The 23,886-nt window shown below is 40.6% G+C and overlaps 1 protein-coding gene across 1 annotated transcript; it reads right to left on the bottom strand.

The window, feature by feature from the left end:
* Positions 1–1,418: 1,418 nt before the first annotated feature.
* mcm6 (minichromosome maintenance complex component 6) lies at positions 1,419–23,117 on the bottom strand. Its single transcript, XM_077724882.1, has 18 exons — positions 22,881–23,117; positions 21,880–22,026; positions 19,508–19,618; positions 18,700–18,787; positions 18,469–18,630; positions 18,234–18,399; positions 17,999–18,144; positions 16,218–16,368; positions 14,763–14,904; positions 13,711–13,852; positions 13,482–13,589; positions 9,834–9,989; positions 9,637–9,765; positions 9,393–9,557; positions 4,642–4,759; positions 3,147–3,314; positions 1,803–1,942; positions 1,419–1,718 (listed from the first exon to the last, which is right to left on the bottom strand). Exons 1-18 carry the CDS (start codon positions 22,976–22,978, stop codon positions 1,611–1,613), a joined length of 2,445 nt encoding a protein of 814 aa, XP_077581008.1. The 5' UTR covers positions 22,979–23,117; the 3' UTR covers positions 1,419–1,610.
* Between the last annotated feature and the right edge of the window lie 769 nt (positions 23,118–23,886).

Genomic DNA, 23,886 nt, shown 5'->3' with positions numbered 1-23,886 from the left:
AACTTAAAAATCATAATAAAAAATTGGACACCCAAACATGATTCAAACAGTCAAAACTGTGCAGGGTCCCATCCATCGATTTTCTCGTGCTTATTCGATGTCAGGTCGCAGGTGCAGTACTTAACCAGGGAAGGACTTCCCTCTTCCCAGCTACTATATCCAGATCTTTTGGAAGGATTCCCAGGGCGACCAGGAGGCATATTCTACCCAGTGTGTCCTGGCTAGGCCCCATGTGCTCCAGCCCTTCTAGAACGCACCCAGAACAGTAAGGTGTCCAGAAGGCATCCTCATCGAATGCCCAATCAACCTAATCTGACTCTGAAGCGGAGGTGCAGCGGCTCTACTACAACACTGGATGACCGAGCTACTCACCGTCTCCCAAAAGACACCCTGCGGAGTAATCTCATTTTGAAACTCAACCAGAATTTCATTCTTTCAGTCACGGGCCACAGCTTTGACGATAGACCTCTCAATCTCCAGCGCTCTTACTTGTGAATAAACTTTTCCAAGGAAGGTCAGGAGTGTGATGCGACCTCAATTGGAACACACCCTACAGTGCAGAATTACAAATTCTCGTGTGGACTAAGACCCTGAGTCTGAGGAATTATATATTCTCTTAAAAGAAAGGGAAAAAAAAAAGAAACCGCATTATGATGAATTTACGCAATAGATACGGCCGTGAAGCTGGCATGACGAGAGGACGTCAACACGCTGCACGGGGCCTCTCCGAAGGTTGATGACAACATTGACAGATGACCGAGCCATTGAATTTAGCAAAACAGTGTCAAGACAATTGAATTATGCGAGGAAACTTCCTCGACGTAGCGTTTTTCAGCCTTTGTTTTATTAGGCTCACCATTCTTTTTCTGGATATGCACCCAGCCTCGAATAACACCCATTTCAGCACCAAAGAAACGGCGCCCTGACTTTTGCTATTATTCACCAATATTTTTCATCTCCTGTCTTTCGCATGTGAGTTTCAGCGTGAAATTTTGACATTACGCGGGCATTTAATATATACATTTTCAACACTATCTCAAAATCTTTACAATGCTGGAAAAGTGGTCTTTCTGTGTGCGATACAATGTATGTAATGTAATCCGAAGAGAAGGCACAACACTTTGTTTTAGATGCGTCATTCTCCTACTATAAAATTTTGCTATTTTTTCTTCTGTGCGTGCGGAGTCCCACCCATTTCCACGGCGAAAAAATGCCACCCTGACTTCCGCCATTTTCATCTCCTGTCTCCCGCTTGACAGTTTCAGCGTGCATTTTGACATTTTTGTGGACTTTTTTTTATATTTATGATAAAAAAAACGTGATGTACTGAAGCCACAAAATTGTGAAGGATCAGTATGTATGTGGGTGCGTGTGCATGCATGTATGCTACTGTAATTTTGGGGGAATATACTATGCAATTTTGGGGAGCAGTTTTTATTATTTTATCAAAGAACAATAACCAACATTAAATGTTCAAATATGAAAGAACAGAAACCTGTTCATGAAACATGAAGTTTTTGGGATAACCCTACCCTAAAAATACAACATAAGCTGGTGGTGGGCAGAGTCCAAAATAAATTAACTAAAGAAAACGCTATACGGACCGTTCATTATTCAAGGGTGTAATTGGGATTGACGACCAAAACCACTTCTCCCTCTGTGCTTGTGGGATCTGAGCCCTTTAGGCCTGATTGAGAAAGCTCAATGAGGATATGATCCTGGGGAGAGAAAGGACAATAGACAAAGAAGGAGTAAGACTGGGCAAACTGAAAAATAATTCTTTCCGCAGAAGACAGACTCACAAAATGCACCAGCCTGTGGATGACCTTCTCGATCAGAGCCTTCTTATTCAGAAGCATCTCTTCTGAATCGATCTCAGACTCTATTTCCTTCAGGTACCAGTTGACAACAACGTTTTTCTTTAGTTCCTCCTCCTCTTCAGCTGCAGGGAAGATGATCAAAAAAAATTGTTTTGCAGTTATTTTGAGATGAGAGAAAAGTGAAGAGCATCTGATATTTGCAAAGCTCTTTTTCACTACTTTGTACTTATTTGATATATTAGGCAAATTAGTATTTTGGCCACATCATTGAATTGAATACCTTGATACAACTAAATGAGATTTAAAGCTTCACATTAACGTGCACACAAGTAAGTCAAAAAGATTTCTATACAATGAAAATGAACCGAGGTAAAAAAGGGGGGGACTAAAGTGGTTAGCAGCAGATGAGGTAGTTTTGGAGTTTTAGTGCAATTATGAAGATAAAAATTTGTAGTGCTAAGACAAGTAAAAGTCTGAGAACATTGCTTATTGATATCCAGTGTTGGCATTTTATAAATGCATTGAGGAGTACTTAATTGACTCTACATTAGGTCCTCTTAGGAGGAAAAAGTCGACTTGGGTATGGTGAGAAACTGTCCCTAAGTCTGTTTTGGCTGGTATGATCTATCCCCCACGAGAGGGGAGAGGGTTGAAGAGGCAGAAGCCGTGATGCGTAGTGTGACTCTTGACTCACAACTTGTCTTTAAAGGGCCGATAAAAAAATACTCGGCATTGAATTTCATTTATCTAACTTTAGGTTCATTAAAAACAATCTAACTCCTGAGTAAGAAAAACTGTATTTTGATACAATGATCATATCACACATGACTTAATGCCTAAAAAGTTGGTCATCGGTCTGCAAGACAACACTAAAACCAAATAAAACCATTTATAAACAAGCTCTGAAAGTATTGGACAAAAAACAAAAACGTTCCACCACTATAACATATTGAAAAAAAAAACTGTTAAATATGCTGATGCATCTTTGTTTTCAAAATCTTCCATCACAATGCCCCTCCTCCACTGCCAAAATTTGTTATAGCACTGAATCAACTTACGAACAAATTCAACTTTAGAACAGTCGCTTGGAACGTAATCATTCGTAAGTAGGGGAGCGTCTGTACTTCTATATCTGTATAGGCGCGAAAACATGTATTGTGGTAGTTAAAATGGGGGTGATCCTACTTCGTGGTTTTTCGTTTATCGCGGCCATGTCCGTTTAGGTTACACGCAATATTTGAAGGGTTACTGTATACCTTTCTTTGACTAATGAAATGAATGCATAGCAGAAGATATTTTAGGTAAAAGGAGCAGGACGAGACATACCTTCTTCTGATCTGCGTAGATGCAAGACGAGCAAATTGGAGATACGCTGGTACTCGGCGAACGACAGACGGAGTGATGGTTTGGGCTGACATCCAGCCTCTGCGTTGCCATTGACATGCCCATTTATTCCATTGACATCGACATTCACTCCATTAGGGATATTTGCCTCTGTTGTAGTGGTCAAATTGAAACAATTCAATTTTTCAAGTAAACATAATTTTCAATGCAGCTCTTTTAGTAGATCTGGTACCATACGTTCTTAGCAAGTACACTAAAGGAAAACAGTAAAACACAACAATGACAAAAGTAAATCTTAAATGAAGTGGGCGCAGCGTGAGCGATGAACACTTGTATTGAATAAAAAGTGTTTTCTCTTGTAAAGATGGATGTTTTTTTATTTAAAAAATAAATATAAAGGATATTAGAAAATAAATATAATTAACTCACAAATATTGCATTCATTTTTTTACTCGTTTTCCGTACCGCTTATCCTCACAAGGGCTGTGAGCAATGTTCCCTCTAATTTTTCATGTCTGCGCATACAGACAACCTCCCTGAGCACACAGAGGACCACTGTGAGCAACATGAGAAGTGCTCACGATGGCCTCACACCAGTAGCACACCTGCCATCACCAGGTGGATTTCGACAACCATAAATGATTTAGTCATGATAACATTTAATTATTATATCCATACATAAATAAAATGTCACTAGAATTTGCACAAATCTGACTTTTTACCTTTACCGGTCCTTTTCACTTCTCATTTTCATTCAAACGACTTCTGCTGAATGTTTCCCTTGAGTTAGCCAAGACACAGATTCACCGCTTTGTCTTCTATTTGCACATACTACTACAGCCATTCCAACTTAAAAGACGCACAGTACTGTTTTACTCTGGTTTGGGGAGTCGACGCATCACATTTACTTTAGCAGAGTTCGCTTTAGCCTCATGCTCAAGTACTCTTAATGTCGGGATTGGCTGCGTAACCTAATTGCATCATATCCAATGTTTGGCTGGACACCTGTCACTCAATGACAGCAAAAATATACAGAAAAAAAAGTTATAGATTTATCTAATTCATTTGCAGTGTGTTCACTGCGCTGGATAGGTTTTTTTTGTGCGCTCAGTGTACGACCAGTGCGCAATCACGCCGTTGCGCAGCATAGAGGGAACGTTGGTCAAGAAGGTGCTGGGGTCTATCCCAAACAAGTATAGGCACTACCATGTATGTTTTTGGAATGTGGGAGGAATCCCGAGTGCCCAAAAAAAAACCCTTTCCAAGCCCAGAGGGAACATGCAAACTCCACACAGCAGGAACAGTAGATCCCAGAGCTGTCAGACCAATGTGCTAACCACTAGGGCACTGGAAGGCCAAACATTGTATGTGGTTTAACTTAATGCATAATTACATTACAATTGTGCCTATAATGCCAGATAAAAAGATCAAGGTTTAATAGCTTTCAAAACAGCCCACATAAGAAACTCATCAGTACCTTGCTCTGGAAGCTCCTCTTCCTCATCATCTTGCTCCAGATTGATGTCAGGTGTCTCTACTCTAATAATGGACTTGTTCAAAAGACGGAAAGCTTCCTTCACATGTTTGGGTTGTACCTAGGTAATGAATAAATAAATAAAAAAACATTTAAAAAAAAACAACTATAATGTGACTGGCCCGATAACAATTAATCAATTTATTAGAGAAATTAACTTAAAACAGCTTCAAATACAATTTTGTTGTAAAGATTTGTTTGTATGCTGTATAGTAGAACTGGCCTATTTGTGGTTCAGCATTAGCAATTTAAACAATTTCAGGAGTACTCTTGTCCCATTTCAGGACTTGTTTTCAACTGAAGTGAATGTGATTCGCGCTAAATCAATATAAAATGAAAAAATATAGATAATAACATAGGACAATTTAAATCAATCTGATATTATCATGCTCAGATGATTTACAATGCACTCACTTTACTGAATTCATCCGGTTTACAGTGCAGCTGAATCAAATGTGTAAGTAAAATGGCGGAGGCCGTAGCGACAGTGTGAATTTTGAGGCATTTGAATTGGAAATTTTGCACTTTTCCAAAATGGTTGTTTAAAAGAGTGACAATTTTTGGATTCCCGGAGTTTAGGGAGGTTGTCAGGAGTCCTAGAGTTTGTGTTGCCTGTCCCAGAGAAGTTGGCAGCTCTGCATATGCATATTTACACCAACACACCACAATATATATACAGTGGCACCTCTAACAAAATTATTTGGTTCCAGAAGTTTTTCCGCAATTTGGATTTTCCATAAGTAAAGGCATACAGTGGTACCTTGACATCCGAGCAGCCCGACATACGGGCAATCCGAGATACGAGTAAAATTTCGAGCAAATAATTATCTTCAGATACGAGACAAATTTCGAGATACGAGAAAGCCAGGCGGCCAGGACATGAGGCTGTTTATGATTTTAGTCTTTTTTTGCTGAATCTCTTTCGTGTATAACAAATCTACGAGCACTGGGCGGAGCATTGCGTTTTCCCGTGTTTTGAGTGTCTGTATATATTAATTCAAGCCAATTTAAATATGTCTGTTCTGTTCCGAGTGCATTGCCCCCCTCTCTCTGTCTCTTTCTCTCCCCTCCGCGAAATCCGTCCAATTTTAATCGTGACCGGATGTTTGGTCGCCGGTGTTTTGGTCGTCTTTGGTCGCCGTTTTTTTGGTCACTGGTCAAATGTACTTGGATATTAAACTCTCTCTCATGAATATAATTTTGAGAGCTGGTTTCAACAGTAAACTCTATTTTTTAGCATTTGCCAAAGCCAGGATCATTTATACCACACAGCAACAAGTCTGACTGTGACAGTGAGATGGAAACCAGTGTGTTGGACAGCAAACTTAGACCAAACTCAGTCGGAAAAGTAGGACTTTGACGGATTTGTGGATGCTCGAATCCTTTGACCTATACTAAACAGTACACACTACACCACTAAAACACAATCAAACTCAGTTTTGCTCTGGCTGCATTTTTAAAAACATAGACTAGAATGCATGCTAGTGTGTTTCATGCTAGCATGTAATGTTTTAGCCTGCATACATACTACCGTGTGCACATTAAGCCAGAGTGCCCTGTGTATGGATTAAATCAACAATTGCACATGCAACCGAGGCGGAACCCCTCAAAGTCTGTCCCTCATATTGGCGTCAAAATGCAGTATTTGTGATTTTGACATTGTGAGACTGAAGTATGTCTTGTGCTCATATTTAGTCACGACTGCATAAACTTCCTCGTTCCTTAGTTAAGCTGTTTTGTTGCCAGTTGTGTCTTAAACAGTACCGTGTACCTCTGAATGCCGGCTAATCAGTCGACCTTGTCAACTCTCTACTGGAAACTTTGTAATAATGCCCAGGGTATAAGAATGTGTCATTTAATACCAGCTAGAACCAGTTGAGACTGGAGGTTGCTGAAGTGGAAAATCCCATCTTTGCAGTTTTGGCACTACCCTTCTGAATATAATGTGATTGAAATTTTTGTGTACACCCAGTTCGTGATTCACGATAGCCATTCTCTGCAACTCACTTCTGCCCAGACTATTCTGTAAATAAAAGCTTCAAAGTGACTGTTGATTGTCTCCAGTCTGCAATCGGATTACCAACATTCTCACAACTCAAAAAAAATTGAATAACCCAAAGAAGATGTGGCAGGGAATACACACATCAATTACAATGACAATAATTGGGTTTCTGTTAACACAGATGCCTCACTAGCAGCGGAACTGAACCATTTCTTTGCCCGCCCACAATTGTCCAAATGAGTCATCAAAATTGCTGAGTTTTACACGTTCGTCCAGGCGGCCACAATCCATTCACCAATAGTAGCTAGCTAGTAGCTAGCGTCCATGTTTCGTAAAGCTGTGTTGATGCCGATCGCCAGGCCACAATCCATTTGTAAATAGTAGCTAGCTAGACGCTAGCGCCCAGGCTTCGTAAAGCTGTTGATTCTGATCGCCAGGCCACGATCCATTCGCAAATAGTAGTTAGCGTCCATGCTTCGTAAAGCTGTGTTGATCCCGATCGCCAGGCCACAATCCATTTGCAAATAGTAGCTAGCTATTTAGCTAGCGTACACGCTTCGTAAAGCTGTGTTGATGCCAATCTCCAGGCCCCAATCCATTGGGTGTATTGACAAAAGAACTATATATCCCAGGAGTCACTGCGTAGTACTTTTTCTACTGGAAAATAGTAGAATTGGGGGCTGCTTGCCGCTTGCCGTAGTTGTGAGAGCTGTAGAGGATGGTGTAACCTATCGACTGATTTATTTTATTTTATCGTAATACATATTTTAGTATTGTCCATATATAAAACCACACTGGATTATAAGGCGCTCGGTCTATTTTGGAGAAAATTTAAGACTTTTATGTGCGCCTTATAGTCGTGAAAATACGGTACCTGGGGAGGCACTCCAAGCCTCTGCTGACCAAATGACTCGGGTTTTCACAAGATTTTCAATTATTCCCTGCAACAATCCATCATCCCATCCTGCCTGAAATCTGCCACCCTCATCCATGTCCCCAAAAAGCCAACCTTTGACAGCCTGAATAACTAAAGGCCTGTTGCACTTACGCCTGTGATCATGAAGTGCTTTGAAAAGCTGGTCGCCCGCTACATTAGGGATACAATCCCTCCCTCAGTTGACCCTCACCAGTTTGCTTATAGAGCAAACGGTCCAAACGGTCCTCCACTGAGGATGCCTTCGCCATATCTCTACACACCGCACTGAGCCACTTGGAGCACCATGGGAACTATGTGAGGATGCTTTTCATTGTCTATAGCTCAGCCTTCAGAACTATAATAACAGATATTCTGGCAGACAAACTCTCCCACCTTGGACTATCCTCTTCCATCTGCTGCTGGGTTAAAAACGTCTTAACCAACCGTCCACAAACTGATAGAGTTGGTCCCCCACCTCTCTTCCTACACATTACACTGAGCACTGGCTCCCCTCAAGGTTGTGTACTGAGTCCGCTTCTATACTCCCTGTACACCGACCCACCATTCTAACTCCATCATCAAATTTGCTATGACACCACTGTGGTCGGACTCATCTCATGGAGGGACGAGTCTGCCTACAGCGAAAAGGTCAACCAACTGTCTTTGTGGTGTTTTGTGAACAATCTTCTGGCCCCACTCCTCATAAATGGAGTATGCGTAGACAGGGTCCGTCCTTAAAATTCCTGGGGGTCCACGTCACGGACAAGCTCTATTTCTTGAGGGTACTCAGGAGGAACTTGGACGCTAAGCTTCTGGTAAACTTCTATAGAGCCTCTGTGGAGAGCATCCTGGCATACTGCTGTACAGTGTGGTACGCTGGAATCACAACAGCAGACAGAAAAGCCATGCAGAGAATGATCGACACCGCCCAGAAGATCATCGGCTGCTCTCTGCTCTCGTTGGATGACATTGCCATTCCTCGCTACCTGAGCAGAGCCGAGAACATTGTTAGGGACCCATACCACCTGTTCCAGCTACTGCCCCCTGCAAACACTACAGGTCTCACAAAGCACGGACAAATTCACTTAGGGAGTTTTTCCCCACATCCACCAGGACTCTGAACTTGCATTAGCACGACACACAATCCCTTCTGTGCAATAACTTTGGGGTGTGCAATAACAATGTGCAATATCTTGGAATTTATCTTGCCAGGACGTGACTTTTTATATTTTTATATTACTTATGTTTTTTTTTACTGGGAAAACACACTTTGTGGAGTAGCACCACCAATTTTGTTATACGCAGCTTTGTATGACGACGATAAAGGCTTTTGATATCATTCTGATTTTGAACCTGCAGAGTGAGAAACAAAGCTCTTCCTCCAACAAGTTTTATCAACAAGAATCAAAGGAACTCAACAACTTCTGGTTCACCTGATGTAAAAATTACGTACCGATTTCATTTTTTAAATATTTGTACATTTCACTCCGAAGATTTACGAAAGTTGATGATTAAAACCAAACAACTTCTGGTTCAAGTTACTTCAAAATAAGCAACAAAACATTAACTTTGTAATATTACAATTTGACCATAGTAATATCACAATATGGACTAATTATATTTTAATCTTAATATGCTAATATTATAATTTCTTAGCAGGTAATTGACCACGGCACACCAGAGTTGGGATACACTGACTTAGATTAATGACAATAGATTACTTTAACAATAGAAAATTTGCAGCCCTAACCATTTGACTTTTACTTTTGGACTCACTTCATCACAACAGTACATCCTGGCCATGCCCTCAGAAAGGCGGATCATGCTCTCCAACTGTCGGACTGTTATCCTCCAGGCTGACTTGGTCACACCACCTGAGCCATCCCGCTGGCGGAGACGCTTGTACTGTTCTACGATGAACTCTTCAGATTCGTTGGAAATCTGTAAAAAAGAGCTTGGATTGACCTTTGTTGTCTAATGAGAAATCGGCATTTAACAAAGAGAACACGGATAGACGCACTTTGGGTTTGAACTGCCTTGCAAAGAGCAGGTACCGCCGAATTTCATCCAAAGAGTACAGCCTGTCCACCGACTCCTCCACACGCGAGTGAAGGTCCACAATGCGCCTGGCAATGGCGTAGTCTGTAACCTGCATAAAGCACACAATTACCTTTCATTAAAATACCCTGAGACCAATCTCAGTCGTTCACTACTGACCTCGTTGCAGTCGTCCACCAAAACGAAGAAGAGGTCAAAGCGGCTCATGATGGGGGCGGTCAGGTTGACGTTTTGTTTCAGACTCTTACTACGGTCATAGCGCCCGTTGACAGGATTAGCAGCTGCCAAGATAGATGTGCGAGCATTCAGGGTGGCCTGGAAAAGTTTTGCATATGAAATTAGATTTGAGGAAGAATGAAGAGCAATCTTCAGGTTAAATAAATATAGCAAATAAAATTGGTCACACACAATGTTCCCTATTTTTTTGTTTGTCTGGGCAGAAAGACAACCTCCCTGAGCACACTGAGTACCAGTATGAGCAACATCTTCATTGTTCGCTATGGGCACACACCAGTATCACACCTGCCATAAGCAGGTGCATGTCTACTACACATAAATGATTTAGTAATCATAAAATGCAATGATTAATATCTAAGAATGGGCAGGCCGGCAGATGAGTGGTTCGCGCGTCGGCCTCACAGCTCTGGGCTCCAGGGTTAAAATTCAGGTCAGGCCACCTGTGTTGAATTTAGATTATATCCCTGCGCCTGCGTGGGTTTTCTCTGAGTACTCAGTTTTCCTCCCACATCCCAAAAATGTATTGTAGGCTGATTGAACACTCTAAAATTGCCCCTAAGTGTAGTTTGCAATAAAAAATTTAAAAATTTGACAGACGGGCCGGGTCAGCACAAGATACGATACATAAAAAACGTCATCCGTTAACAGTTCATATGAAACATAAACAGAAAAAAATCATCATTAAAGTACAAATAAGAGTGGACAGAGGTACTGCCACTGGCTTCCGCGTGAAGGCGCCATCGTGTGCACACAAAAAAATAATAATAATAACAATTGGACAACGTCGGCGGGCCGGATTAAAAAGCCTAACCGGGCCGGATGCGGCCCGTGGCCCGTAGTTTGCCCATGCTGTACTAGACACAGAGTAGATTTAGACAGTTCTCACCCGATTTCACCGCTTGTCCTTCTATTAGCACAGTAAAGTAAAAAGGAATGTATTAAGAAATATAAAAATGTAATTAAAAAAAGAAGGGCTGTAAAACACGAAAAACATGAGTGGACAGAGCTACTGCCACTGGCAGCCGCGTAAACGGCGACATCAAAGCGAGAGGGGGGAAAAAAGTTTGGATTTTATTTTGTGCGCAACATATGATTGCCTCTGCGCGGAGAGGCCGAGAGTAGTGCGCAATTGCGAACGCGCCCATCTTAGGGGGAACATTGGTCACACAATGTGACAGATTGAGGTATGTAATTCTCTATTTCTTCGCTTCAGTGAGAGAGTGACTGATCGCTGTCGTCTTCCAAATGTCCGCTTCTTCCTTCTTGATGACTTAAATGACGCAGGATGCTTAGGAGGCATTTTTAACGGTGATTCAAAATCCAAACAATGATGGAATAGCCTGGGTGTAATGTGTGCGATGGAAAATGGAATGCAACGAAAAGGCAAGACGACATACTTCTCAGCTGTTTGTAGTATTTGTCGCGTCATTCTTCTAAAGTGAAATGTCGCTTCTTCTGCACCGAGTGCCACCCATTTCAGACCCCAAAGAAGCGGAGCTCTGACTTTTGCCATTTTTCATCTCCTGTCTTTCGCTTGCTATTTTCAGCATGAATTTTGACATTGTTATGGACTTTAAAAAAATAATAATACAGTAATGCCTTGACATACGAGTGCCCCAAAATATGAGAACTGTGATATACAAGGCAAATTTGAGCAAATGTTTGCATTGAGATACGAGACAATATTGTGATACGAGCATACAAGATGGTTCCCAATGCGGGCGCCAAGTGGATTATGCGAGAGGCTACTTATGAGAACAGCATCTCTCCGTCTTTCTTGCCGCATCTCTCTCCCATAAAGATAGCTACGAGCACCGGTTGTATTGGTTGCATTTTTTGCAATAATCAGTGCAAAATTAAGGAAAAAAATAATGGGTCCAAAACAAGCCAGTCCAATGAAAGGCTAACCATAATTTCCAAGCTGCGCAGTGACATTTCTAACGAGATGGAGAGCCTTCGTTTTTTATATGATTAAAAGAAACAGTTAGCGGCAGGGCCTGGAAAATATAAATTTTTGTGTCAGAAATATATAAATACTATAGAAATACTAAGAGAGGCATTAAAAAGGCCAAAACAGAATATACAAAGAAAATTGAGGAGCACTTCACAGGAAATAACCCAAAGATGTGGCAGGGAATATGACATATCACCAATTACAAGGACAATAATATGTCTGTTCACGCAGATGCCTCACTAGCTGTGGAACTGAACCGTTTATCAAATCAGACCCAGTCTCAACACCACAGCCACCACCATGCAGCAATACAATGAAGTTTCAGGAACATGAAAAAATATTAAATTGTTCCCTGCAACAATACATCATTCCATACTGCCTGAAATCTGCTGCCATGATCCCTGTCCCCAAAAAGCCAACCATTGACAGCCTGAATATTTATAGGCCTGTTGCACTCACGCCAATGATCATGAAGTGCTTTGAAAAGTTGGTCGCCCGCCATATCAGGAATACAATCCCTCCCTCAGTTGACCCTCACCGGTTTGCTTATAGAGCAAACAGGTCCACTGAGGATGCTATCGCCATTGCTCTACACACAGCACTGAGCCACCTGGAGCACCGTGGGAATTACGTGAGAATGTGATAGGTTCATCAATAATTGCCCTTCTTTGTAATTATCAATAACTGCAGGCAGACATCTTATTCAATTATTGACATTGAATTAAATAGATGGGATCAAAGATAAGAACCTTAAGGGAGGATGTCTTCAAAAGTATCCTCTCGAACAGTATTTCGCGTACGGCTTTAAGGCATTTGGATAAAAACAATCACGCCTTCATTTGACCTAACAATCATATAATAATTACATAAAGAAGCCCGAAGTGCGTCACGAGTGTTATGGAAGTGGCAGAAATAACATCTTTGTTATTGGCCAGTGACCCTGGCTCCATTGCTGCCTCCCGATCAACAGCTCTCAGAGCCTGATACTGGGTGAGATGTAGAATAAACAATCCTCGGATAGGAAGTCCACGTGAGAGTGGACCAGGCGGCTGTCTATGACCTCGAGCCGAACAATAGAAATGATTTAATGATTTAACAAAGAAAGGAATTACTACAAATATATGTATAATAGTAATACAGAATAAACCCAACAGAATGCTTTTCATTGACTATACCTCAGCCATCAACACTATAATACCCCATTCTGACTGACAAACTCTCCCTCCTGTGACTATCATCTTCCATCTGCTGCTGGATAAAGAACTTCTTAACCAACCGACCACAAATGGTTAGACTTGGTCCCCACCTCTCTTCCTGAATTACACTGAGCACTGGCTCCCCTCAAGGCTGTGTACCGAGTCCTCTTCTGTACTCCCTGTACACATACGACTGTACAGCAACCCACCAGTCTAACTCCATCATCAACTTTGCCGATGACACCACAAACTGTCTTTGTGGCATCATTTCAAAATCAGTACTGAGGTGCTGTGTGCAGGTATTATAATGAACAGAAGTTGACATTTCGGTACAATACTCCACGTGTAACGATCAAGTTAAAATCTTATGTAAACATTACTTTTGAAATATTTTCCAATAATTTCAATCTAGACTCTAACCTTGACTCCAGCCTTTGTTATGCTGATGGTCTGCTGCTCCATGGCCTCGTGGATGGCCACCTGGTCCTTGAGGTCCATCTTGTCAAACTCGTCAATGCAGCAGACACCCTGAAATGCAAATTCTAACTTAAACCAATGACATAATAGCACTTAATTTACAAAAACATTTTCCGCTGCAAATAAATAAACCCAGAGGTTCAGCGTGATTTAGAAAAAAAGACAAACTCACATTATCAGCCAGCATCAATGCTCCAGCCTCTATAACAAATTCATGGGATTCTTCATCTCTGACTACCGCAGCAGTTAGACCTGCGGCGGTGCTCGCTTTCCCACTTGTGTACACAGCTCTGGGACTGAACTCCTCCACGTGCCTATGACAATTGCTATTTTAAAAAGGCAAACACACTACTGTGGTACCTCGACATACGAGTGCCCCGACATACGAGCAATTTGAGATCTTGAGCAATTATTTATCTTGAAATATGAGACAAATTTGATTTCCGAGCAGACAGCGGATGCGAGAGGTTGCTCATAAGAATATCAAGGGCACTGTCTTTCTCCTCGCAGCTCCCTCGTGTATGTTTCTACGAGCTCTGAGCGGAGCGTTTCATTTTTTCAGTGTTTTTTCTCATTAGTCAGTGCGAATGGCGTATATACTACTACTCATTGGCAAGTGTTCGTATGTTATCCTATTGTGAGGAAATTTGTGTGCATCATTTTCGGAATATTTTGAAGGGAATACAAAGCAAACTACCATCGGTAGGTTGGAGGCAGGGCAAATAAAGCCAACCCGAGAGAAGAAAGGTATCAAAATTTAAAACTAAATTAGAATTTTAGAGTAAGGTTATATTAAATGTTTTTTGAGTGGGTCTGTATAGTAATCCAAGTCCATTTAAAAATGTTTTTGTTATGTTACGAGCGCGTTGCCGTGCAAAGGGTCTCCCCCCTCTCTGTCACTCCCTTCTGCGAAATCTGTCTAATTTTAGTATTAATAAAAACATTTTAAAACTATTAAACCACTATTTATTTGTTACTTTGCTAACAGATGGCAAATTAGAACAAATGAAAAAAAATCCTATTTAATATTCTGTTTTTGGTGTTTTTTTTCCCCCAGAGGGTTGGAACAAATTAATTCGTTTTTAGTTCATTTCAATGGAAAACGTTTGTTTGAGTTACGGGAAAATCAGCATACGAGCTCAGTCCCAGAACACATTAAGCTTGTATATCTCGAGGTACCACTGTATTTGCGACAATTTGAACTGGGTTCCTTTGAGCGCCTACTTGAGGAACTGGCTCTTTGCAGTACTGGGGTCCCCGACAATACAGACATTGATGTCTCCTCTCAGCGATGTCCCCTCCACCGTGGTCTTTGGGACTCCCCCAAACAGCATCAGCAGGATACCGCGCTTCACCTCATCATTACCTGGATGATCACAATCAGAAAAAGATCTGGCGTATTTTTCGGATCATAAATCGCAGTTTTTTTCAGTTTGGCTGGGGGCGTGATTTATACTCTGGTGCGACTTGTGTGAAATTATTAACACATTATTATATCATTATTATTATTATTATTATTATTATTATTATTATTATTATTATTATTATTATTATTATTATTATTATTATTATTATTATTATTATTATTATTATTATTATTATTATTATTATTATTATTATTATTATTATTATTATTATTATTATTATTATTATTATTATTATTATTATTATTATTATTATTATTATTATTATTATTATTATTATTATTATTATTATTATTATTATTATTATTATTATTATTATTATTATTATTATTATATCACATTATTTAACACTAAACCGGAAGAGGGTGCTCTAGGCCTTTGTTGAAAATTTCAACATTGCCGAAAAGAAAATCATATTCTGCAGATTAGAAGCTGCAAATAGTAAAATATGCAGCCAAAAACGGAAATCGGGCAGCAGAAAAAAAGTTTGAAGTTAGCGTGAAACTTGTAAGTGAATGGCGAAAAGCAGAGGTTACTCTTACTGAAATGAGGAAAACAAAAAAAAGCAACCCCAGACGCTATCTCCGGTGCGCAGTGACTGCTGGGATATATAGTCCTTTTGTCAATACACCCAGGTTGACGGCTGTGATAACTTTGCACTAATAGTATCAATATACTACAACAGCGAACACACTAGTTTGGTGCTACGTGCACCAAATGCACGCTACACCCGCACGCTAAGTCCTCATTTTCCTGCTGAGTTTAATACATTCGTCCAGGCGGCCAACATCCATACGCAAATAGTAGCTAGCTAGTGTTGATGCCGATCGCCAGGCCACAATCCATTGGGTGTATTGACTAAAGAACTACTACATATCCTAGCATTCACTGTGCAGTACTTTGTCTACGGGAAAATCGTAGAGTCGAGGACTGCTTGCCGTAGTTGTCCTATCGACTGATTTCTTGTATTTTATCGCGATAATTTGTTTTGGTCCGTATATAAAGCGCACTGGATTATAAGGCGCCCTGTCTATTTTGGATAAAATGTAAGACTTTTATGTGCGCCTTATTTTTGGTGTTGGATTTTATCAAATACATTTCCCCCAAAAATGTGATGTTTTTCATTCTTAATTATGTATTTTTTGGCTGGTGAGACTTATACTCAGGTTTGACTTATAGTCCAGAAAATACGGTAATTAACTCTTATTTAACAACATGAATTTGATGCCTGATTGGCATAGACTGCTGCACTGACCATGGATGGTGGGGAAAAGGCTGGTGCACAGGTTATGGTACAAGTTCTTGTCTTGACTCATCTCAAACACCTTCTCCCACTCTGGTTCAGTCATCTGGCTCTTAATGCTCTCGGCTGTCTGCTCTTCGTCTCGCAGCTCCCTGCCGCCGAACTGCAAAGAGACGGCATTGAATTGCTCCGGTGGCATAAAGACAGAATCTTTTAATTGAAACTCAACCAACATGTTCAAATTGATGTACTGTATTTTCACACCTATAAAACACGTGATTGGGTGCAGTCTCATTTGCGGGTATATTTTCAGTTTTTTATCAATACATTGGACGCCTCATCCGATAAGGCGCTAGCAGGACAATAGGCTCGAGTATGTTATGCTAGCCGCTAGCGTATGTTATGCTCGCTCCTAGTGTATGTTAGGCTTGGCACTAGGGTATGTTAGGCTTCGGACTAGCGTATGTTAGGCTTGGCACTAGCGTATTTTTTTAAGATAGTTGGATAATGCATTATTGAGGTCTAAGGTATACTCTGATATAAAGAGTTCCTACATGCTAGGCTCCACTGTCAGTCAGAGTTGTGTATTCCAGGGAACTTGATTCCATATTTGGCAAAAGCTCAAACAGTACAGGACGATACCTGAGCCCAGTCATCCACAAGCCATTGTAACATTAATCACTCCCAAGCCTTTGATTCTCCTCGCTGTTATATCAACAATTCATTCTAAATTGTCACGGAACTCATGCGACGCTACCTGTCCGAACTACAATGTTACCCATCAATTAGCAATCTGTCCACAATCCGTTAGCAAAGCTGTTAAATTGTGTTCAATCCATGGCTTCAGTCCATTTTCCAAGCGTTCACATCCGCATTGTGTTGTCATTCACGCCAGGCATTACCTCTGTATAACTCTGATATGCTGTTTCTTTAAGTATGGAGTGTTTTTGAGGGTTAAAAGCGCTGCAAGCACACGGAAGTCAAATGTCTTTTCTCCACAGTAGCTCTGTTCACTCATTTGTTATTCGTGTTTACAGCCCTCTTTTTTGACTACATTTTAAAATTTCTTAATACATCCCTTTTTACTTTGGTTTGTGCTTTGTACTTTTTTCTTTGGTGTTTTTGCAACTTTCTTTGTTCCGTTAGCCTGGCATCTTTCTGCTGCTTCTGTCTTGGAGCCATTCAGCCATGCCTACAATGTCATGAACATGGGACTAGCTGTTGTAATGCGCAGCATAAGGAGAAACACCTCAATTACCACATCACTGTGGCGCAGAGACGACCTCTAGCGTCGCCACACCCACCAAGGGAAGTGTCACACTTACACACCACTGTGGCACGGACTCGACCGCTAGCACTGCTTTAATAATCTTTTTTTTCTGTTGGACTCCTTTTGTGCATGTATACTTTTATCAATAGTGATTTATTAGCAAAATCGTAACAATGTTATTTAAGGAATTCAGAGTGATTGTACTTTAAGTGTTGAAATTTCAAAGATACACAATAAATTAATTTTGTTTTAAAGTCGGGGTGCGGCCCAAGGAATTGTATTTAAAATCATGAAGTGTATAGTTTGTGAACAGTTTTTTTGTTTACTCCGAGTGAGTCTAAATGTATATATCAAAACGCTGAGGTGTGAATTTTAACTTGAATTAGCCTTTTTGTGGGTTTTGTAATTGTGTATGGTCATTTGATCCTCTGTTTGTATGCACTGATTATTTAAATTTCCATGTCCGTCCAATGTAAAAAGGACCAATATATTTTGGTGTTATCGCATCGTTTTTCATTCTTACCCGTGGGTTGGTGGGAGCTACATGACAGGCCAAAAAGGCTAATCGGTAGGACAGCTCTCGGACTCCCAGAGCTTTCAAACCCCTCAGACCTTCAGACTCGGAGCGCTGAGGTCCGCCTACCCTGGTACTAGTCTCTGCTCTCAGACCTGGGAATGAAATGAGTAAAATTGAAATAAAAAAATTAAAAAAAGTAAAATATCCCAAATTAAAATGAACAGAAAATGTTGACTCTTGCCAGGAGTGCTTAGCTGTGAGACATCCGGCACCACGACAAGTGTGCCAATAAAGTCACATCGATCTCCAGCCTGAGCAGTCTCCACTGCTTCAGCTCTAAGAACTATCTCCAGGTAGCGTGGGATGGAACCACGGGGTAGCTCAGCCTGCGTTTCCTGGATGCGCACCTGAACGTGGCAGAAGATCATCAAACAACCGTGATCTTTTGCAAAAATTCATGAAGAACTCAAAGTTACCTTTTGGAAGTCAATAAATTTGGACTTATGCGTGTCGAGGTGGAAGCGCGAGCGGTTATTGCAGACTGGGTTGCGACAGATGGTTGGCGGTGAGTACTTGAATTGCTGAGGGACATCCTTGATTACCGCCTGACAGTCCATGCACAGGAAAGTGCCGCTCACCTAAAAACATAGATGGTAAGGACCAAAATCGGAGCAAGTCACCATAAAGTATTAGAATAGATGACTCACCAGTTCAGGGTGGACCGGGTGTGTCCTCACAACTTGGCCACTGATCCTCACCAGGGTGCCGATGCGCATGGATGACAACTCACGAATCCTGAAGTCGAAAGGAACTTTGATAAATTTTCTAAATTTCACGCCAAGTGCCAAAAATATTTTGAAGCAGTTGTACTGTGAACATATACAGTGTTCCCTCGGTTATCGCGGCTAATGGGGACCGGGACCACCCGCGATAAGAGAATTTCCGCGAAGTAGGGATGCCCCTTCAAAAATGCTTAATTTGAATTTAATTTTTTTTGTTAGTTTTTTTACCCCCCTTGTATACAGTACACCATATAAAATACGGGTAGAGAGAGTGAAATTCATGTTATGACAAAAAAACTAGAAAATATGTTTTCTCAATGTAATGCATTTACATACATACACGTGCATATACACATGCATGCATACATACATATACACACATATACACACACATACATACATATACACATGCATATACACATGCATATACACATGCATATACACATGCATATACACAAACATTCACACATACATACATACACACATACATATACATACACATACATACACATACATACACATACATACACATACATACATATACATACATATACATACATATACATACATATACATACATATACATACATATACATACATATACATACATATACATACAGCTGATTGTTTTTTTATAACAATATACTATAAATTTGAATTTGTATTTAAGCTGTATTTAAGGTTCTTCATAAAAAAAACTGCAACAAGTAAGTGTTATTTATCTGAATCTTACTTGTTTCTAGCAGGCAAATCTTCAAGGGATAGGTAGAATTCTTTTGTGAGAGGGACATTCCCATGTTCCCTTGCAAAGTTGCGGACGGCCCGACAGAGGAAGGGGTACACTCTGTAGACAAGGGAAAAACACTACTGTCATCATTCACCACTTCGCGGCTTCAACATTCGTGGCGTCAGTACATTGAGGGGTTTTTTTGGACTGGATTTTGGATTAATCACAATACACTTCTTACCGAATTCATCCGGTTTACAGTGCACTTGAATCAAGATAGTGGAAGCCATAGCAATGGTGTGAATTTCTAGCCAATCAAATTGTAAATTTGGTACTTTTAAGTGACAATTTTGGGGGATTTCCGGAGTTTAGAGTTCCGGCGTTTGAGTTGGTTGTCCGGAGTAAACTCCAGAAATTCCGGAGAGGTGGGCAGCTCCGCGTACCCTTGCTTAAAAGAACAAGAACAAACCCTTACTGCCTGTATACTGGATGAGCAACCGGAAAGCCTGGATCTCAAAAGCCCTCACAAAAGGGCTGGTTCTTAAACTGTTTCATCCCAAACGCAAGGCTGCACCTCGCTGAAAGGGGGCTTCCCTTCAAGGTCTGGACTGTGCAGGAGAATTTGGACTAAAACTCCCATTAACCTGTTTTTTTAATTTAAATCAAGCAATTTACTGTGATCCTTCTTCACTTCGCAGCTTCACTACATTGCAGCTTTTTTTTCTGAGGCATATGTAAAAAATAATCATAATATACTGATGTTCCTTGACATACTAAATGAGTAGCATGCAATTGCGGCATAAATTCATCTACACTTTGGCGTTGTTTTCTACATAATTCAGCTGTTAGGAACCATTTTAATGTTAATGGGGTCCATCATGCAGTTAAAATGGAGACACAGGAAGTGAACGCACTTCTCCTCTGGAGATGCAAGCACGTTGTATACGTCTGGTCTAGATTCTCTGCGATATTCGAGGGTTTACTGTACTCATTGACAATTTGTTTTGTTCTCCTGCTATTGTTTATGTATACTGGTGAGAAATACAATACAGTGGTAATTCGACATACGAGCAGCCCTACCTACGAGATGCTCGAGATACGAGGAAAATTCCGATCAAATGATTTGCCCTAGATACAAGAAAAATTTGAGATGCGAGAAAGCCAGGTGGCCATGGCACTGTCTTTTTTGCCGCATCTCCTTCGAGTATAAAATATATCTACGAGCATGGGACGGAGCTTTGCATTTCCCCGTTTTTTTACCACCGTTAGTCATGCATAATACTACATACAAATTGAACATAGTTGTGCAAAGAAAAGGCTAATGTTCACAAACAACATTAATCGCAAAATAATTGAAAAATAGGAGAATGGTGTCTGTGTGACCGAGCTTGCTTTTCCGCCGGCGCAGTGACATTCTTGACGAGATGGAGAGCCTTCTTTTATTGCGGATAAAAGATAAACAGTTAGCAGGAGATAGCGTGACCGAGTCAACTATATGTGGAAAAAGCCAGCGGAATTTACATGTATTTAATAACAAAGAAAGAACCTGAAAAGGGGGAGGAGCCTTCCACACCTTCAGAACCCTTGAAAGCGAGTCATGGCTGGTTCGAAAAATTTAAAAAAAAGATCTGGAATACACTCGGTTATTAGACACGGGGAAGCAGCAAGTTCCAATTCGAAAGCCGCGGTGGAATTTATGCGCGTCATTTTCTAAATATTTTGAAGGGAAGGCAAAAACAAACTCTTGATGCGTTCGTTTTGAAGACTCCGTCCGGCTGAACGTCTGGGTGGAGTCAACCCGTAGAATAAAGGTAAAAAAAATATAACAAAATTAGAATTCAGTTTTGTGTAAAGTAAATTTAAATTTGTTTGTTCGGTTACGAGTGCGTTGCTATGGACAAAGTCCACCCGATAACCCCTCTCGCCTCCTTCTACGTACGTGTATGTCCATCTGTATATCCCCAGGTCTAATTTTATGGTTTTATTAAACACGTTTTAGGACTATTAAACCACTCGTTATTTGTTACTTTGTCAATATATGGCGAATTAGAACAAATAAAAATGTTTTTCCAATCCAATATCCTGTTTTTGGTGTTTTTTCCGAGTGTTGGAACAAATCAATTTGATTTTAGTTCATTTCAATGGGAAACGTTCACTCGAGTTACGAGAAGCTCGAAATACGAACTCAGTAACGGCACGGATTAACATTGTATGTCGAGGTACCATTGTACACACGTTTCAACAACTGAAATTAGCAAGTCACAATACAAGTCTACTTCTGTTAAATGTAGACATTATTTGGAAAAAAATGGTTCCCTACTTACTAGTTTGACACCCATTTGCCTTTTATTCAAAATTCAAATTTAACGAAGGCACACCTGTAATACTCCTCCTGGATGGTGGTTGCCAGTTCCTGGTTGAAGACCTCGAGGTCAATAAAACTAACCAGCAGTGTATTCCTCTCAGGCCGGGTCAGCTCCTCAGCCTCTCGGACATACTTGACTTCTCCATCGGCGGTCTGAAACCTAAACACGGACAAATGAGTGTAGAAAATCGAAATGAAATTGGATGAGTACCACTATTTTGGATGTAGCAGTAAGATGAAACATAGTACAAATACAGTAATGGCACCCTGGCAACAGATAATGGCTGAAATGTGATTGGTTAAATGCTTCAATATGAAAACACATCTGGAAGCAGTGCAACCAGGGGGAAAGGAACATAACAGACAATTTGAAAATATTGAATAAATATTGATGGACAAAATATAATATATGATTTAGATATTTCTGGGCCAGCAGAGAAGGCTTTGAAGGCCCTGACGGCCCGCCACTGAGACTACTAGGACTGCGCACTTTTTTTTCTTCTTTTTTTCAAAATGTAAAACAAAATTAAAATTAAGTTTAGTATAAAGTTAGATTAAATTTAGAGTCTTCATCGTAATCCAAGTTCATTACAAATTGGTTGGGTTATATTACGATTCACCGGTGCTAAAAGTCTCCCAACGCTTGCAATGAAGAACGCTTTGCTTTACCTAGCTTATTAACATTTGAAGTAATTTTAGTACATCTACTTGCAACCACATAAATGCTTTGATCCTAAGTTAGACCAAACAAACTATTCAGCGTTTTAATTCGTACATTTGAAAACGCATATCGGTATATTAAGTCCTGAAGTGATCAGGGTAAGATCATTATTGTTTAAACTTTCGGCCAAATTTCACTCATTTCTATTTAGGAAGCGGAGTTAGTACGTCATTTCTACACAAGTATCTTAAGCCGATTTCGACTTGGGGACAATAAGTATCTTTTCCAATTGTGTATCACTACTATAATGTGAGCAAAGGCGCCGAAATCCTAAAATCATAAGAGTGACTTACTCCTCCAAAAAAGCTTGGAATAACTTCTGGCATTTGTCGGCCAACTCGTCTTTCACAGTCTCCCTGGCATTCTCTGCAGTCGCAGTGGCAACATCCATGCTGAAAAGTTTCGAAACTGGCGAATAAAAGAAAAAAATACGAAACAACAGAACTCACGTTCTGGCAAACACAAGCAAAGCAGCAAGGACCACTGCACAAGGCAGTTTCGCGCGAATTGTACAGCACGTGACGTTAAACGCGCCAGTTTAATCCAATCAGAGTTGATACAGAAACACAACAACGTTCTTCTTCGGTTTTTATGCTCGGTTTCGACCGACGCTTTGTGGATTACTGCCAGCTACTGTACTGGAATGAATGTAGATCACCATCGTAGATAAGCAAAAATAAATAATAATAATAATAATAATGACAACAAAACCCAGTATTCAATTCATTAAAGTATTGTAGAACTTGCAACCATCATTGACAATAATATTTCCCATTTCTACGTTTAAATGTTTCCCCGTCGTCACATTTTGTACAATTAATTGGATTGGTTTTGATAACTTAATTCATCCCGTATTCATGAAATTTCACTGTCACTGTAGCAAGAGGGTGAGAGTGCAGATACAGGAAAGGTATTTTTGACATATATAGATAGGTAATAATTAAGTTAATAAATATATGAATAAATAAATAAATTCTCTCTCTCTCTCTCTCTCTCTCTCGCTCTCTCTCTCTCTCGCTCTCTCTCTCTCGCTCTCTCTCTCTCTCGCTCTCTCTCTCTCTCTCTCTCTCTCTCTCTCTCTCGCTCTCTCTCTCTCTCGCTCTCTCTCGCTCTCTCTCTCTCGCTCTCGCTCTCTCTCGCTCTCGCTCTCTCTCGCTCTCGCTCTCTCTCACTCGCTCTCTCTCGCTCTCTCTCTCGCTCTCTCTCTCGCTCTCTCTCTCTCTCTCTCGCTCTCTCTCTCGCTCTCTCTCTCGCTCTCTCTCTCTCTCTCTCGCTCTCTCTCTCGCTCTCTCTCTCGCT

This window comes from Stigmatopora nigra, chromosome 9, assembly GCF_051989575.1.
Source record: "Stigmatopora nigra isolate UIUO_SnigA chromosome 9, RoL_Snig_1.1, whole genome shotgun sequence".
Lineage (NCBI taxonomy): Eukaryota > Metazoa > Chordata > Actinopteri > Syngnathiformes > Syngnathidae > Stigmatopora > Stigmatopora nigra.
This window is presented reverse-complemented; position numbering and strand designations above follow the sequence as displayed.